This window comes from Channa argus, chromosome 4 (genome assembly GCF_033026475.1).
Source record: "Channa argus isolate prfri chromosome 4, Channa argus male v1.0, whole genome shotgun sequence".
NCBI classification, from domain to species: domain Eukaryota; kingdom Metazoa; phylum Chordata; class Actinopteri; order Anabantiformes; family Channidae; genus Channa; species Channa argus.
The window spans coordinates 12,537,665-12,552,955 of record NC_090200.1 but is presented as its reverse complement, the minus strand read 5'-3'; the positions used below and the strand labels follow the sequence as shown (position 1 = coordinate 12,552,955).

Genomic DNA, 15,291 nt, shown 5'->3' with positions numbered 1-15,291 from the left:
AACTTCTTAGTTAAAATATTAAATTGTGTGGTGTGTAATTAAAAGTTAATAAACAGTAACAGTACAATTTTTTTGGTTTTACATAGTTATGTTTTCTAAAGTCTTGTGGTTGCTTACCAATATTTTAACAGTCCTGACAATGAGACCAGTTTTTTTTCCACTCATTAATGAACAAATTAAATTAATTGATGATTTTATATATATATATATATATATATATATATATATATATATATATATATATATATACACACATATACACACTATAATAAATCCTGCAAGTTTACTTTTGCTCCTGCTTTGAATCACTTTTATTTGCTGCAACAAAATACAAAATGCTCATCACATAAACACACAAAAACATTCTTTAAAAAAGTTTATTGGCTTTTAAAACCACTTTAAAAATCTCACCAGTGAGTACTTTCCATTGAAAAAAGAAACAAAAACAAAAACAACGCGTTTGCAATATTAACAAGCTACTGTACATTAAGCAGTACACCAGACAACACCACGGAGGATGGTTTATTTTTTCTACTGGTAGAAATGGACAAGATAGTCAAACAGAGTTGGTTCTGGGTCAGTCAAAGGTAAAGAATCACTGCTTGTTGGAACTCCAGGACTCATAAAGAGGTGATTTTCCTTCATTCATATTCAAATATCAGTGCCTTATTGTTAAGTAAAAATGAGAAGGAAATGTTAAATTTCTTCACAAATGCATTTTGCTAATAAGAATATGTAAAACCGACAGAATACAGTCATCAACATAACATGTAGAACAACATTAACTTAGTAAACAGCACACAACAAAAGTAATGTAACTCATGAAACTAGCACTGCCAGTCTGGTTAACAGAACCTGCCCAAATCACAGAAGACAGTGGTTATCAAGAAAACAAATATAACAGAAGTCATCACACATGCGTGCGTACAATCATTTATCAACATAATGAGCATGTAGGTTTTAAAAGGTTAATTAACTTTTTCCCCTTTATGCTTTATATTCTCGTGTATGAGAATGAGTAAGAAATGTGTATCTCACTGAGATTAATGCACATTTTGCTACAAGACAATTAGTCATTTTCTGACAATTCAGTTAATTTCCTTACTCACAATGTCATAAAAAATTTTTTTTCCTTTTTTGCGGGCATCGATCATTACATTTGTCCATAAAGATGTGGCAAAGCCATGTGTCATAAAAGTTTAGTGCAATAATATGAACCTCCAAAGTTTGTTGAAACATGAGTAATCTTTTTTCCAGTGTCTGGTGAAAGGCTTTGAGCACAATGTCTGTCACAGAGATGTTTGCAACCAGCTAGCAGTATCACAACTTTTTTCTTAATATACCATGCTATTGATCCTGCTCAAAGCACACGTCACTTCTGCAACTGCAGAGACCTATTATCTTTGAATAGGAAAACATAAAATAAAATCAGCAAGCGAGACCAGACAGCATTACTTTCACGACACACTGAGCCAGAAATGTAACATACAACATACAGTATCTTGCCAACTACAGATCTGTTAAGCTTTTTTCTTTTAAATGGCACATACTTGGCTAGAATAGTGGCCATAATATAGTGTCTTGATACATCAAATCTCTATGTATCTATCCTATTTACAGATGGAGCTTAAACATGACTTATACAACATTGACAATAGCCAAAAACTCAAGCAAGCATCCTACTTGATCACACAGCCTACCTGGCTAGCAGTGATGGTTTCAACATGCTTTCAGGTCCATGGTTACCTATAAAACATAGGACAGTGACCATTTCACAAATTTACATACTGTACATAAGATTTATGCAACTTAATTCTTTTCCTCAAATGCAATAAAATTCTTTTGTATTTCCGAGGCTGCCCTTTTTTTCTCGTTGTTATTAATGTTTACTAGGAGTGTCTCTGTGTGTAATAATCTCTTATGTTATTCAAACTGATCATCTTTGGTATGGAAATAAGACTGGATCTCCACAAACATTATAATTTCTCTTGATCTCAAGATGGCATCTAAACATACATGTCAGCCTCTAGCTTTCTATGTAACTAAGCCTTTCCATACCATTGATAGTTTTATTCAAACTGGGATGATAACATGCAAAAGAAAAAAACCCCAACAGAAAACAACTAATGACTGAACGTGTGCCTGCCATGTTTTTCATTGAATGACAGCCTATCAAGTTCCTCTAAATCCATTACAGATAAGGGCACACACAGTGTCGTCATTAGCCTATACAATACACATCTCAAGTAGCACTGCAAAATAAAAAGAGAATAAGAAATAGTACTGAAAATATCAGAGTTAACAGCTGCCTTGATATGATGAAGCTCTGGATGGTTCCAAAGATGTCTTAACATTATACTATATACAGTCTCTCTAAAGATGGCATAAGGCCTTGGACTTTGGGAATAAGGCAGCCAGTTGTTGATTCCTTACATTGTATAGTCCACGAAGTGGCCTGAATTCCCATCTTCCCCCTACTGATTCATCTACTCCCTTTATAAGATATTAAACAGTACAAGAAGTATAGGCTTTAAGAAAAATTTCACTCTTGGACAATGCTCAGATGTGTATCAGTTTTGCACTGATTTGGTATATGATAACGTATAAAGATTATGTCATAAATTCAGCACCTGGCAGCATTACATGCTACCGTTTTTAATATTCAGATATGGCAGGCAGATGTACTACAACTACTATGTGCATATACTACAATGCCAATATTGTCTGCATTTGGTTGAACTTGAACTGCACGCACACATTTTTGGTGAAGTCTTTTGTGCCAAATTTCCTACCCATTTCACTTTCATTAAATGTTTGTTAAATACAAATATTGCATTATTGATTGGTTATAAGATGGAAGATTACATTTCTCTTAATGCTCAAACCAAGTGCATGTTGCCACCACGCACTCTTTTTTTTATTGAAATGCTTCTTATTTCAAATAAGGGAGAAAAGTAGTTAAGTACTGAAGGTCTGGGCTACAAAAAAGAAGAGAAGTAACTAAATGTCAGTAGGAGAGATTTTCTTGTAAGCCTGGCACTTTTAACAGAAACGGTTAAGCCTGGAAATATCCCAACAAACTATAGTTTAAAACAGATATACTAGGTACGCACCAAACAAACAACAGAGAACAGAAATCATACTGAAAAAAAGATAACATTAGCCAAGCATCTCTACTGTAGTAGGCTGGTCTTTACTTTCTAGCCAGTCAAAACCAGAGTTCACAGTATCACTGCATATCTGCTGAAAAAGCGGGTCATTCTTCAGTTCTTCCAGTGTTGAGTCTTCATATTGTTCCTGCTGTTGGTTTGGATCAAACAGCAGGTTTGTATCCAATGTATTAAGGTCAGTGATGCTACTGGACAGATCTGAGGTCAGTCTGATGTCATTTGAGAAGTCAGATGCCACAGCATTGAGCTCTGAAGCTACCTGACCCACCAACTGGGAACTGGGGTTGAGACCATCATCCCCTAACAAATCCTTGACAGTGTTGTTGAAATCCAGCTGTTGCTGCTCGTCCTCCACCCCCTGCTGCTGTGTGCTCTGGAGGAGGAGCTGTGGTTGTGTCTGCACAGGATTCTCTTGGAGCTGCTGCTGGTCTTGCTCGCCAGGACCTACTTGTGCTTGGCTGTCCCCAGTGGAGAAACTCATGTGTTCTTCACTGCCTGTGGGGAGGTAGCCATGTTGCTGGAGCTCAAAGGCAGCAGGGCTAGAGCTCACAGGCAGCTGAGTCTGGTGAGCAGTTCCTGCAGCAAAACCAGGAGTGGTCTCCAAGATCTGTGTGAGGTTCATACGGGCTGTGTAGTTAGAAGGGAGGTTGTTTATGCCCAAACCACGGACAGAATCATCCCCATCAGCTTCCATCTTGCTGAGAAGAACATTGGTGATTTTGGCGGTGTTACTCTGTCCCTGCACAGGCAGCATCTCACTCTGCATCATGATGTTCAGAGGAACAGACTGACTCCTCTGGACCATGCTATTGACAGAGCTGACTGTCTGACTGTTAGACAAAATGTTGAGCACCTCAGAAGTGATAGGGGAGTTAAAGGGTGAAACCACAGCTCGAGTGGTGGTGGTATTCGTTGTGGTAGTTGGAGGGCCAGTGTTCCCACTGAAGTTCCTCTGGCGCACTGCAGGGCTAACACTGCGGCAACGAAAAGTACTGGAAGCAGATGAGGTTGATGCTTTGTTATCTAACGGAGCAGGCACAGCAAAACTCTCCTGTTTAGTAGGAGTAGTCACACCTGTTACTAGCTGCTGCTGCTGTTGTGTTTGTTGTTGATGTTGCTGCACTGGGGAAATAGGAGTCAGACGACCAAAGTGAGCAGCATCCTGTCTTGACTGGGCTTGAAATGACTGACCAGGAATTGCAAAGGCATGTGGCTTACGAAACTGGTCATCTACCAGGTCTTGGTAGCTGGGCAGAATACCAATGCTATGGTTGGGCAAAGGGCCTCCAGAGGTGCTGTTATAGCGGTTGTTGATCCACTCTAGTTTCGCCTTGTCAGGGTGTGTTGCCATTGGCCTCTGCATGGGCTTGACAGGGCTGTTAGAGACAATACTGGCATCATGATAACCTGTCATGCTGGAGTTTATGGGAGTAAAAGCAAAAGGGTTTCTGCACTCAACTGGGCTTGGGGGTACACTGCTACTGCAGTTGGACAGTGGTGTGCTGATGGGGGTGTGGCGACCCATGGCTCCATCCACAGGAGTAATCGGAGCCATGCGGGAACAGGGGCTCTCCCTTGTTAGGCTGTGCCCAAGCGTCATTTCTGAGGTAGGGGTGGGTGTTGGGGTTGGTGTTGGTGTTGGAGTGGGTGTTTGGACGGGAGTGGTACTACTGTGGGCAGAGTGGTAGAAGGTAGTGCCAGCTTGGTGAGCATTCAGGATAGACCCTTGATTGCTTGCTGACTGGCCTTGAAGAGAAACATCAACACAGTCACTAAACAGACCCTTAAGCTTCATTTGCTCCTCCATTTGGACTAGCTCCTCTACAATGCTGTCCTGGGTCATGTCATCATCATTGAAGGGGAAATAGTCCATGCTGGGCTGAGAACCTGCAAAGTCAACCATCTCCTGTGTGAGAGTAAGCTGGCCTGAGCCCTCAGGGGGTTGAGAAATAATGGCAAGTTGATCGGTAGGGGCTTGTTTGTGTTCTGCTGGTATCTGTTGAGCAAAAGCCTGCTTCCGAAGCTCATCAAGCTGTCCCTCCTCCCATATTGTGCTCTTTAAGTCACTCATCACAGAGGCTTCATGTGCTCCTGAGTTGGCTGGTACGGCACAAGGGTCCCCAGTGATCTGCTGCAGCAATGCTTGATCAGACGGGTTTGTGTCAGTGGCTCCAGTGCTGGTGTCAGTGCTGAGACAACGGTTTTCTTCTTTCTCCACTAAGGCCTGGGGTTTGACAACAGTCTGGGAGCCCTTAGTGTGTGTGATGGGTGAGTCGGAGAGTGCAAGGATCTGTGTAGGTCCTATAGAGGTGTGTTTCATAGTCACTTTGCAGGGGGCGCTCTCTGGTCTAGCAGGGGTTCCTGGTCGGGGGATTCTCTTCACTGCAGCACTGACTCCAGGTTTGGGACTGTCAACTACAGCAAGAGTCTGCTGTGAAATAAACACCCTCTTCACAGGAATCACATGGGTCTCCCCACATGGGCCTGTGCGCTTCCTGTGGCTCTTGGTATCTGAACAGGGATCCTTTGATGTTGGGGTAACAGCAGAGGAGACACTGGATGACATGTTGCCATTGGAGTTCTGATTATCAACAGTCAAGTACAAAGTACTGTCATGGCAGTTACTGTTATTGCTGTCCTGAGTCCCAACTACAGCTACAGAGGTGGGAGAAGATGTGGCGTCACTTTTTAACCTCCCCCCTTTGTCTGGTCCCAGGGAACACTTAACCAGGAAGCTTGGCTCACTGGCAGCCCTGAACTTAGGCACTCTCTCCTCTTTGATGGCAGTTTTCTCTGTGCCAGAGGTGGGGTTATTGTCATTTCCAGCTTCAGACACCACTTTGGTATCAGTGGAGAGGATTGTGGTGGAGGTCGGGGCACTGGGTCTGACTGCAGGAGACTGAGAAGCAGCCGAGTTTCCAACATGCGACTGCTGGGAATCATCCGAAGCAGCTGTGGCACTCACACCTGCAGAAGCAGGACGCACAGTTGTGCTGCTGCTATTACTACTACTGCTGCTGCTGGGAGCCAGAGCAATGGCCGTCATCTTTACCACATTGACTGAGCTTACGTGGGAAGTTGGCATCACAGTTTTGATGGGGCTGTTGGTAATAAGTAGGGTGGGGGGTGAGCGCAGTGTGATTGCACTGGTGGCCGAGGGCTTAGGTAGGATTTGAGCGTACCGCGTACTATGTCGTGGCAGCCGGTCACCCACAGGACTAGCTGATATATTCTGGGGAGTTTTCTGGGACTGTTTAATAGACTGAGTGACCACTTGAAAGTTTACAGGCAACACTTTTCCCTCAGCTGTTCCTACAGGGCTAGGTGAGGTCATTAACTGCCTGCTCCTCTGTACCTGGGAGAAGACCAACAACAATATAAAATTACATAGACGCACATTTATTAATATCTCAACATTGTTAGAAAATCTGGATACATACCGTGACTGGGCTGGGGACGGCTGCTACTACAATGCCTATGGTGGGCTGAGGGGAGAGCAGAGCGGGGCTGCCACAAGGAATGGTGGGGCCAGGGGTACTGGCCTCTGTTCTCTTGACCTGGGACTCGGGGGGCAGCGGTGAGTGGAGCTTCTGCTCCTGCTGCTTCTTTTGAATCTTTCGCTGCAGTTGCTGTTTTGCATCAACAGAGGGAGAGGGCAGAGTCTTCACCTGGGGCTGGAAAGAGTTTGTCTCAGCTGTGGGCACAAATGCAGAGGCTGGAGTTGGTGTCTTTATCCCTGTCAAGCAAAGATAAATCAGCATACAGTGTAAATGAGAGCAAAGCACTTCCAACCAGGTTCAGAATTTCCAATTGAAAGTGTTTCCATAGACTCATTCAAGAATGTGAAAATGATTAAATATAATAAAGTGACAAAACAACAACATGAACTGTTGATGCTGCTCTTTTACAAGCCTAGCCTCAAATTGTGCTTAAAGACTGTGTTGGGCCAAAATTCAGGTCCTTGGGTCTAATGATGAAAACAGTGCGATAATGATCTTTTACAACTTTTAAAATTTTTTTGTTACATTTTTTATATCAGTTGAGTTAGATATTATTTACAGGCAGCTGTCTTAACCCAATTATGTTGTCAGGATAGTGGAACATATCTACTGTTGGGATTGTTTTTGTTAAAGAAAGCAACAGTGTAGCTCAAAAGAGAAAAATGAAAATCCCAGATTCTGAGAAGTGCTTCTTGCACTCGTATGCTTTGGTGTTTATGTAATGCAAATCTTAACCAATCAGAATTCAAACGATTCTAGACTGTGTGAGTCGAAATTGAATAGAATCGGGAGCTCACTGCCAAGATAGTGTGAAAAATGTGAGAAAATCTGCCACATCACACTGGGAAGACACTTCTAACGCTTCAGATCAACATAAGCTAAACAATCACAAATGTAACAAAAAAATTAAAAGTTTAAAAAACAGTAGTTAATAACTTACAACTGAACACTCTATTCCTCTTTTAACACACCAAGAAGATGTTGTCAGCTATGATGTACTGTATAGAATACATTTTAGATTCATACAAACACATACAGACAACAGAAAAATTACCATAATAACAGATCAGGAGACATCCTTACCTGTGGGCGTTCCAGTCATAACAGTGAGAGCAGCCGTGGACTTAGTACCAATATAGTGGCTATTGAGCAGGAAGCGGGCCAGGTCCTCCACATTGTCAAACTGCCGACTCAGGACCTTCTGGGCCCATTCACACACCAATCCACATGCTGCAGATCTCATTTCATCTTCAGCGCTGGGCGACTGGCCCGTCGGCTCCATCAACTCACACTACAGTCAGATGGGGCAGAGCAGCAGGTTCATGACAAGTTCTAACAGCAACTTTATGTAATGTTTTTTAATTTTCCACAAAGAGGCTTACCCCATCACCAGATTTCTGTAGATCCAGATTGGGTAAAGATGGCATGTGAACAAAAGCTTTCTTCCTTAACCCGCTATAACAGTATGTGAGAAGGTGTTAAGGTTTCCAAAACATGACTCTTAATACAGAAACAGCTATAATATGGCAAGTCCCATCTTATCTGGTGTCTGGCCAAATTGTTTCACTATTTCTGTTTGTAATCTGCCTCAAGAGAGACGTTAACTGCTCTGAAAATCTGCAAAGAATTGTGATTCAAAATCAAACTCCAAAGCCAAGCGCGTAGTTCAGATGTGTGCCAAGGATACCCTACCACTGGATTTTAAAAAATTCATCTGTATTTTTGAAAATACCCTTTTGGCAAAAGAGACTAAACACACTGTGTGTGTGCTGCATTTTTGGAAATTTCTTTTCACAACTATCAGTTTTTATGTTCTCAAAAAGAAAAATGCAAACTATATTCCCTTTTTACTGTTGGAGTCTTTGTTTTGATCTATTCTGGAACAGTAGGTCAGTGCTGCTGACTTAGAAGGTCAATAGAGGAGTGCCGCCTTACCTTTGCGACTATGTCTGAACTCAGTCAGTTTGTCTGATTGTGAAACTTGCACAACTGGTCATTTATTTATCATTATTCATTTTTCCAAATACTGCTGCTAGCTCTTGTGATTTAATTTCTCCAGGTAGAATTTCTTTTCTTCTGCTTCATCTCTTATAAACTTACAGTACATTTTAACAATTTAAATGACCATTTTAGTCAATCAAATGTTATGCAGGTAACCCCCTCAGGTTAACAGACCACATCCATCATAAGATGATGCCCATAGCTCCCAACAGTTAACATGTTGTAACAAAACTTCTAAAATCTAAAAATGTCATACATTTAGATGAAAGGCTCCTCAAATGTGCTTGTTAAATGTTAAAAGTGACACATTAGTAGTGAAAATCATTGGTCTACCTGATGACATCTTGACACCTGAATTATAGTGCAACCTCAAAGATGCAATCAACAGAACTGTGCACAGAAAAACTGAAACATCAACTCTGAAATAAAGGATATTTAGATTTGCCCCTCATGCCCAGTCGACGTGCCTTCATGTTAGGAAAGACATTCTTCATGATCTTTCCAAAGTCTGCTGCACTCAGTGGATTGTAGCCAAGATTGTCACAATAGCTCCTGTTAGAAGAGGAATACGTCATAAGTTTATTAGATAATGTTTTTATCAGCTAGCTTCATCTCCTTCTTTTCACCTTTCCAGACCCCACAGTGAAGTTCACAAACTCACTTGTATTCGTCGTACACCTCTTGCTTCGGCAGGGAAGTCTCAGGGTGCTCCTCTAGGTGATTCCGTATCCAGTTGAAAGCATACATCTGTTGAGTACGGCTTGACGACATGGAACTCTGATCACTGAAATAAGTGCATAGGAAAAATAAATCTGGTGAGCGTGGTTTCCTTGACTTGTACGCATCATTTCTTGTTAATACAGAAACTTTAGTACCATAATCCAGGAGTGGAGGACCCCCTCTCATTCTCAGTCCAAATGGGCAGAATTTGGGGGTTGGGGTGATGAATAGATATGGGGAAACAAATGAAACACAGACAGCTAGGTATAGCAAAAGTCTACATATATCAGTAGTTTGCTTCATAATCAATCACACAGCTAAAAAATGTCGAGATAATTTTGAAAATTCAATTCCATTTCAGGTAGCTATAGGCCTAAACTGTGTCTGTGTAATAGCCAGTGGAATGTGACTTGAATTTTTGACAAGCAATGAGAACACAGTGCCAAAAATGTAATGAGAGGCACAACAAAGCAGCCATGTGTGTGTGTGAGACAAGAAAGAGAAAAGAGGAAAACAGTGAGTGAAGAGTGTTTCTATGACATACCTTTTATCATTGCCACTGCTGGGACCAGAAGGCAACTTAAGGTAGAGGTAGAGTTTTTCGATGTCTGTAAACTTCTCAACATCTTGCTGTAAAAATATTACAATGGGAAAAAAAGAGTTGAGTCCAGAGTACTCAAATACGAGGAGGAACTACTAACTAACAACTTTAAGAGTAAATAATGCATAATGGTGTTTTACCTAAACACTCACATTTTTCCCCAAATTCATCTACCCAGGTAAGGTTCATGACAGTTATGAAGAAGAAAGACAGAAGGCAACGTCACAAGAATCAAAAGCTTATTTCACGCCTAATTGCTTGGCCTTTTATAAATAAACTGGCACTGGTCAAAGATGGATATATGTAACTATCTAGCTGAGGAACCGGCAACAATTACAATACCACACAGGTATGAGCTTCTTACTATTGATTCCACCCCAACTGCTTTTCAATTGGCTTCTAAGAATGGACTCATCTCACCTCGTCCTTTTCTATTTGCCTCTTTGTTGCTAAGGGAACCAATACTTGAATGAATGAGATAAGAGCTCTCAGCCAATGAGCTGCGAAGGCAATCGCTATTTACTACCTTCTACTGCTACAAGTATAAAGTGAATTACTTGTCTTAGCCGCTCTCTGCTTACACCATGGCTGAAGCTTCAATTGCTTTCTTTTACACCATTCCTTTAAATGTTTTCTTTGATTGTCTGAGATAGCTTTTACACCTGGCATCATCATTTCTACTGATAACCTCACAACTATGATTTCATGTGATCTTTTCCAAATTCAAAAATTCTGACCACACAAAAACAAAAAAAAACTATAAATATATTGACATAAATTGCAGGTAGATAGAGATGAGTCTGTTTCTATATATTGAGCTTAAATATAAACGTATGTATGTCTGTGTATATATACACGTATGTATGTGTGTATATATATATATATATATACACATATATACACACACATACATACACTAGCATGTATAATGCAATCTCTAAACTGTAATCTAAAAAATAACAAATAATAATAATAATGTATTTGAAATCCAGTATTAATTGATGTATAACAATTTAACACAATAGTACCTATTATGCTATAAGACAACTAAGTAACTTTGTCCAATTATACCTATGATAAATACTAATAGAAGGCTAAGATTTACACTAGTATTAATAATACAGTTATAACTGTATACAACATAGAGTGCAAAATATTATGTAAAAAAGTAGTAATAACAGTTATTGATACTCACCAATATGCTGTCCACTTTTGATTGTACAGATTTGCTACAGTAAGAAAGAAAACAAAAGGACAGAAAAAAAAATGAAATGTAAATGAAAAGAATATCAACATGTTCTCATTTTCTTGACATTTTAGGTAAAAGAGTTTTTCTTATTCCTGTTGATTTTTGTATTAAATACAATGAAAAGCTAGCCACCAGAATCAATCTTTATATGAAGAGTCAGGTCACACTGCCACATTTTGCAAATAGCAACTGCATTAGCTTTAGCTGGGCGTACCTAAAAAACTGCCCACTCACTTGCTAATTAAATGCAACATAACCATAACAAACCGTATTGAAAAAAAAAACATGTCAAATTTTTTTGTGCTATTTTATTAAAAATGTGAATCTTTAATTTAAATCAGATTCTGACCACTTATTCTGTTTTTGTCTTTTTTTAATTTAACAAGACATGCGATAATGTGGGATTCAAAGTTTTTGCAGGGTCTTAAACTCTAGAGAAGTTTCTCTTCAACCCCCTCTCTTTATTTCCTCCTTCAGTTTGGATCCCTGCTACAGGGAAGTACAACCATGCTCAGATGTAGAGATGATGTTAGCCAGGTGATGAGCAGTTTGCTGGGCCAGTACCTGAACCCTATGAGTCTGGCTGGACAACGAGCTGAAGACTTCGGGTGAATTCAAACTGTTTTTTTTTTTGTTTGTTTTACCTACACAGCTTAAGATTTGGTCTACAACTCATGCATGGGTCTTATACCAGTAAATAATTCAGTTGTGGAGATCACAATATACCTTATTCTTGGTTTTTGGACTGATGTGCATAGTAGAAGGTGGGATAATTATTATTTAGATAATAGGGAGTGACAGGCATAGCTCTAATCACAGAAGATGCATTAAAGGGTGCAGCTAGATACCAGAGCCAGGAGTCTGAATATTTACATAAATTAAAGATTTCTTTAAAAAAAAAATGCAAAACAAACTTAAAAGAAGTTTTCATTTTGTCCCCTGTTGGTTAAATTGTATGGGGTGATAGCAAAAAGTAATTTAAATCCTTTTCTTGCAGCTGTAAAGTGTGCGAGAAAAGAATGATCTGAATTTGCTTTTCAGTTTTCCATAACAACTGATGTAGATCATTACCCCTTATTCAGCTAATTTTGATCACGATTTGCAGCATGGGGATGGGGAATCAGGCTGTAGCTGCATGAACAATTCCCAAAGTCACTGCAGATTAGGAAGTGATGTGATTATCAGAGGAGGGTTTTCTATTGTGACCCTTCTTTTTGTTTTCCATATCCTGCAGCTCTCTTTTATTAGCAGCGCTGAATCAGTGTGGAGCTGTGTGTGTGTGTGTGTGTGTGTGTGTGTGTGTGTGTGTGTGTGTGTGTGTGTGTGTGTGTGTGTGAGAGAGAGAGAGAGAGCGCTTCTCTACTTTGACACCTGTCATCCAGAGCATCAGCACCATCGGTGGATTTGGTGTCATCTGTAACATGGCCTCTTACGGCTCGATGCTAATCATTACTTACAGCTGGAGGTAACCCGACGTTACCGTGGTGTTAAGGCGCAAACAGGCAGCAGACAGCAGAGCTTTCCACGCTGTGATCGTGAGAGCACTGTTGTTTTGAGCCGCTTTGTGCAGCACACTGCCACCCTGCCACTCCACAGCTAGACACGCTAATTATGAGGCTACAGCTAGCGAAAAGGACAGTGTGGCTGCCTGAGTATCATTTCCATCCTTACCAAATTGAATTCTTTATTTTGAACTGTAACGCGTTCGCCTCGGGCCCCTGGAGTCCTGGCACCAGCGCTGGAAGAGAACCTAATCCGGAGGCAGGCTTCTGACCAGGTTGTTGTTGATCATCAGCCATCACGATGGAGGTGGTGGGGGAGCTTTAACAAGTAGGCCTCATCCCCGGCTGTGCACTGCACCGGACCCACCGCTGCTGGAGCGGCTCAGTCAGCTAGGACAGCCCGCTGAATCCACCACGGAGCATGGCTACAAACACTGTGATCTGAGCCTCGAAAAACACAATACAAACCCCCCCAAGAAAACAACACCCGGGCACACAAAAAGCATTTCGCAGTGGTGTCTTCGCTGCCGCAAATAGCACGCCTGCAGCAGGCAGCAGCAGCTTCAGACGACCTGACTGCGTCAAGGTGCGCGCACGTAGCAGAGTCGTGGCCGGAACACTAGCGCGCTTCGGCCTTCAAATTAAGAGCAAGACATGTGCCCCATGTGTTACGATAAATGAAATGTTTGTCAAGGCTGCCTCAAAACAATGCACTGCCCCATAACAATACACTGCCTTTTACACAAATGTATTGTGCGTTTCAGACGCTTTAGACAGTTTTAGATTTTTGTCCATCATACCGTACATAAAGGAAGTTGTCTGATCAGTCCAAAAGTCATCCTGCAGCATAGCAATGACAAATAGACAGCCCGAGTCATGCAAACGTGTTTTCAGAGACAAAAAATAGTAATGCAATATATGCACTGATTTAAGCATCACCAATTCAGTCTATATTAAGAGAAAGAAGACAATGAGACATTTAAATCCACAGAGGAACTGTGGCAAAACCTCATGCTGTTTCTCTGCTTGAAAGAGTGAACACACAGCATGCCAACATGCAAAATCTTCCTCTGACATACTGTAACCTGTTCCAGTGGTGGAGAGTCCTGAGGGTTGTTCCATTATTTATTAACCACAAAAAAAAATTTTGGGAGAAGTTTTTTCCTTGTCCAGTCGGAGGGTCTAAAGAACTGTATATATATATATACTGTATAACTGTGTATAACTGTGTGTGTATATATATATATATATATATATATATATATATATATATATATATATATATATATATATATATATATATATATATATATATATATATATATGTATATATATATATATATATATATATATGTATATGTATATGTATGTATATGTATGTATGTGTGTGTGTGTATACATTTCGCCAATTATATAAATTGAATGCAAATTTAAGGTACATGTTCTATACTACAGTATGTCTATTTTATTTTTAAACCCCAACATGTCAAAACAAAATATTAGAGAAAATATTACAAAATATGATAAATGATCAAGTAATACTATATTTTAAGATATATACAAATTATTAAAATTAGCTTCGCCTAGAACATAAAGTGATAAACATGAATGCATCCTTATAATTCTATAATATGCATTTCTTTAAACAAATTTTAGTCTGCATTATGAGTAGAATTTATTACAGGTGATGCATTTTATAAGCCTATACTTGAGTAACATCTTAAATGTAGAAGTTGTAACAGCGTATTTCTACGGTGTGGTACTAATTTTACCTCTCTAACACATCTGAGAATTCTACTATTTCCCCAGCTTTATTGCCCAGCCCTAAAATTGTAAATACTTAGAAATCATGAATACATGAAAGCATGCTCGTCCTGTGAGTTTCTAAAACCTTGCGCGGCACTTTGGCAGACCTTTAATTGTAAAGTCCTAAGCAGGATTTTAGTTTTTGGTTGCGTCGAACTTGATATTATGTACACGCTGCAGTTCATCTGTCATCCGGAGGAGGCGCTGTTGCAGGAAGCTGGTCGATCAGATAGTGACAATGACGGGTAAACAGCCAGGATGATATCACTTCACCGTGTTAAACCTGCCCTTTACCAGAGCCTGCATTGATCTCGATTTGCACCACTATGGTGCTGCCAAACGCAGATCTGACCAGAGGAAAAGCTGGGAGCACAAAAAACACTGACTTTACAGACAAATTGTCCCATGATTTGTCTTTGCTGATCACATAGCTCACTATTTTTTCCTTCACCTGAAATCTGAGACACATTTGGAAGAAAAAAATGACCCGAGAGGAAGAATCTGTCTGTACCAGATATAAATAAAACGCTCACATCCGTAAACATGCCACAAATGAAACATCATATACACGTGTCCAGGTAATTTGATGACAATAAAGCGTTACTAGCATACAAAGGATGAGTCTTTACCGCTAAATGGTCTTTACAGCTTTTTCGTGAGGATAGAAATGTGTAAATTCAGAAGAATGAAGTCACCAGGTCAAGAAAAACAAGACCTAAATAAATGGTTTCATCATGACTTA

The 15,291-nt window shown here is 40.2% G+C and overlaps 1 protein-coding gene across 5 annotated transcripts; it reads right to left on the bottom strand.

Annotated features, from left to right (window-relative positions):
• Positions 1 to 282: 282 nt before the first annotated feature.
• Positions 283 to 13,326, bottom strand: LOC137125683 (DNA-binding protein RFX7). Of its 5 annotated transcripts, none has more exons than XM_067501528.1 (11): positions 12,913 to 13,326; positions 11,188 to 11,221; positions 10,145 to 10,162; positions 9,937 to 10,021; positions 9,547 to 9,586; positions 9,333 to 9,455; positions 9,107 to 9,223; positions 8,053 to 8,137; positions 7,754 to 7,961; positions 6,611 to 6,906; positions 283 to 6,525 (listed from the first exon to the last, which is right to left on the bottom strand). In XM_067501528.1, exons 1-11 carry the CDS (start codon positions 13,038 to 13,040, stop codon positions 3,160 to 3,162), a joined length of 4,500 nt encoding a protein of 1,499 aa, XP_067357629.1. In that variant the 5' UTR covers positions 13,041 to 13,326; the 3' UTR covers positions 283 to 3,159. The 5 variants fall into 5 exon arrangements, with proteins under 5 accessions (XP_067357629.1, XP_067357632.1, XP_067357631.1 ...); XM_067501531.1 differs by having other exon boundaries at positions 6,611 to 6,864; XM_067501530.1 differs by lacking the exon at positions 9,547 to 9,586 and having other exon boundaries at positions 9,936 to 10,021.
• Between the last annotated feature and the right edge of the window lie 1,965 nt (positions 13,327 to 15,291).

Excerpts from the sequence above, each read along its gene's own strand:
- LOC137125683 (XM_067501528.1), bottom strand. The coding sequence starts at position 13,040 with ATGGCTGATGATCAACAACAACCTGGTCAGAAGCCTGCCTCCGGATTA. Across the intron at positions 9,224-9,332 it reads GAGGTGTACGACGAATACAA|GAGCTATTGTGACAATCTTG; the intron begins GTGAGTTTGTGA and ends CTCTTCTAACAG. Across the intron at positions 8,138-9,106 it reads GGCATGAGGGGCAAATCTAA|ATACTGTTATAGCGGGTTAA; the intron begins ATATCCTTTATT and ends ACACCTTCTCAC.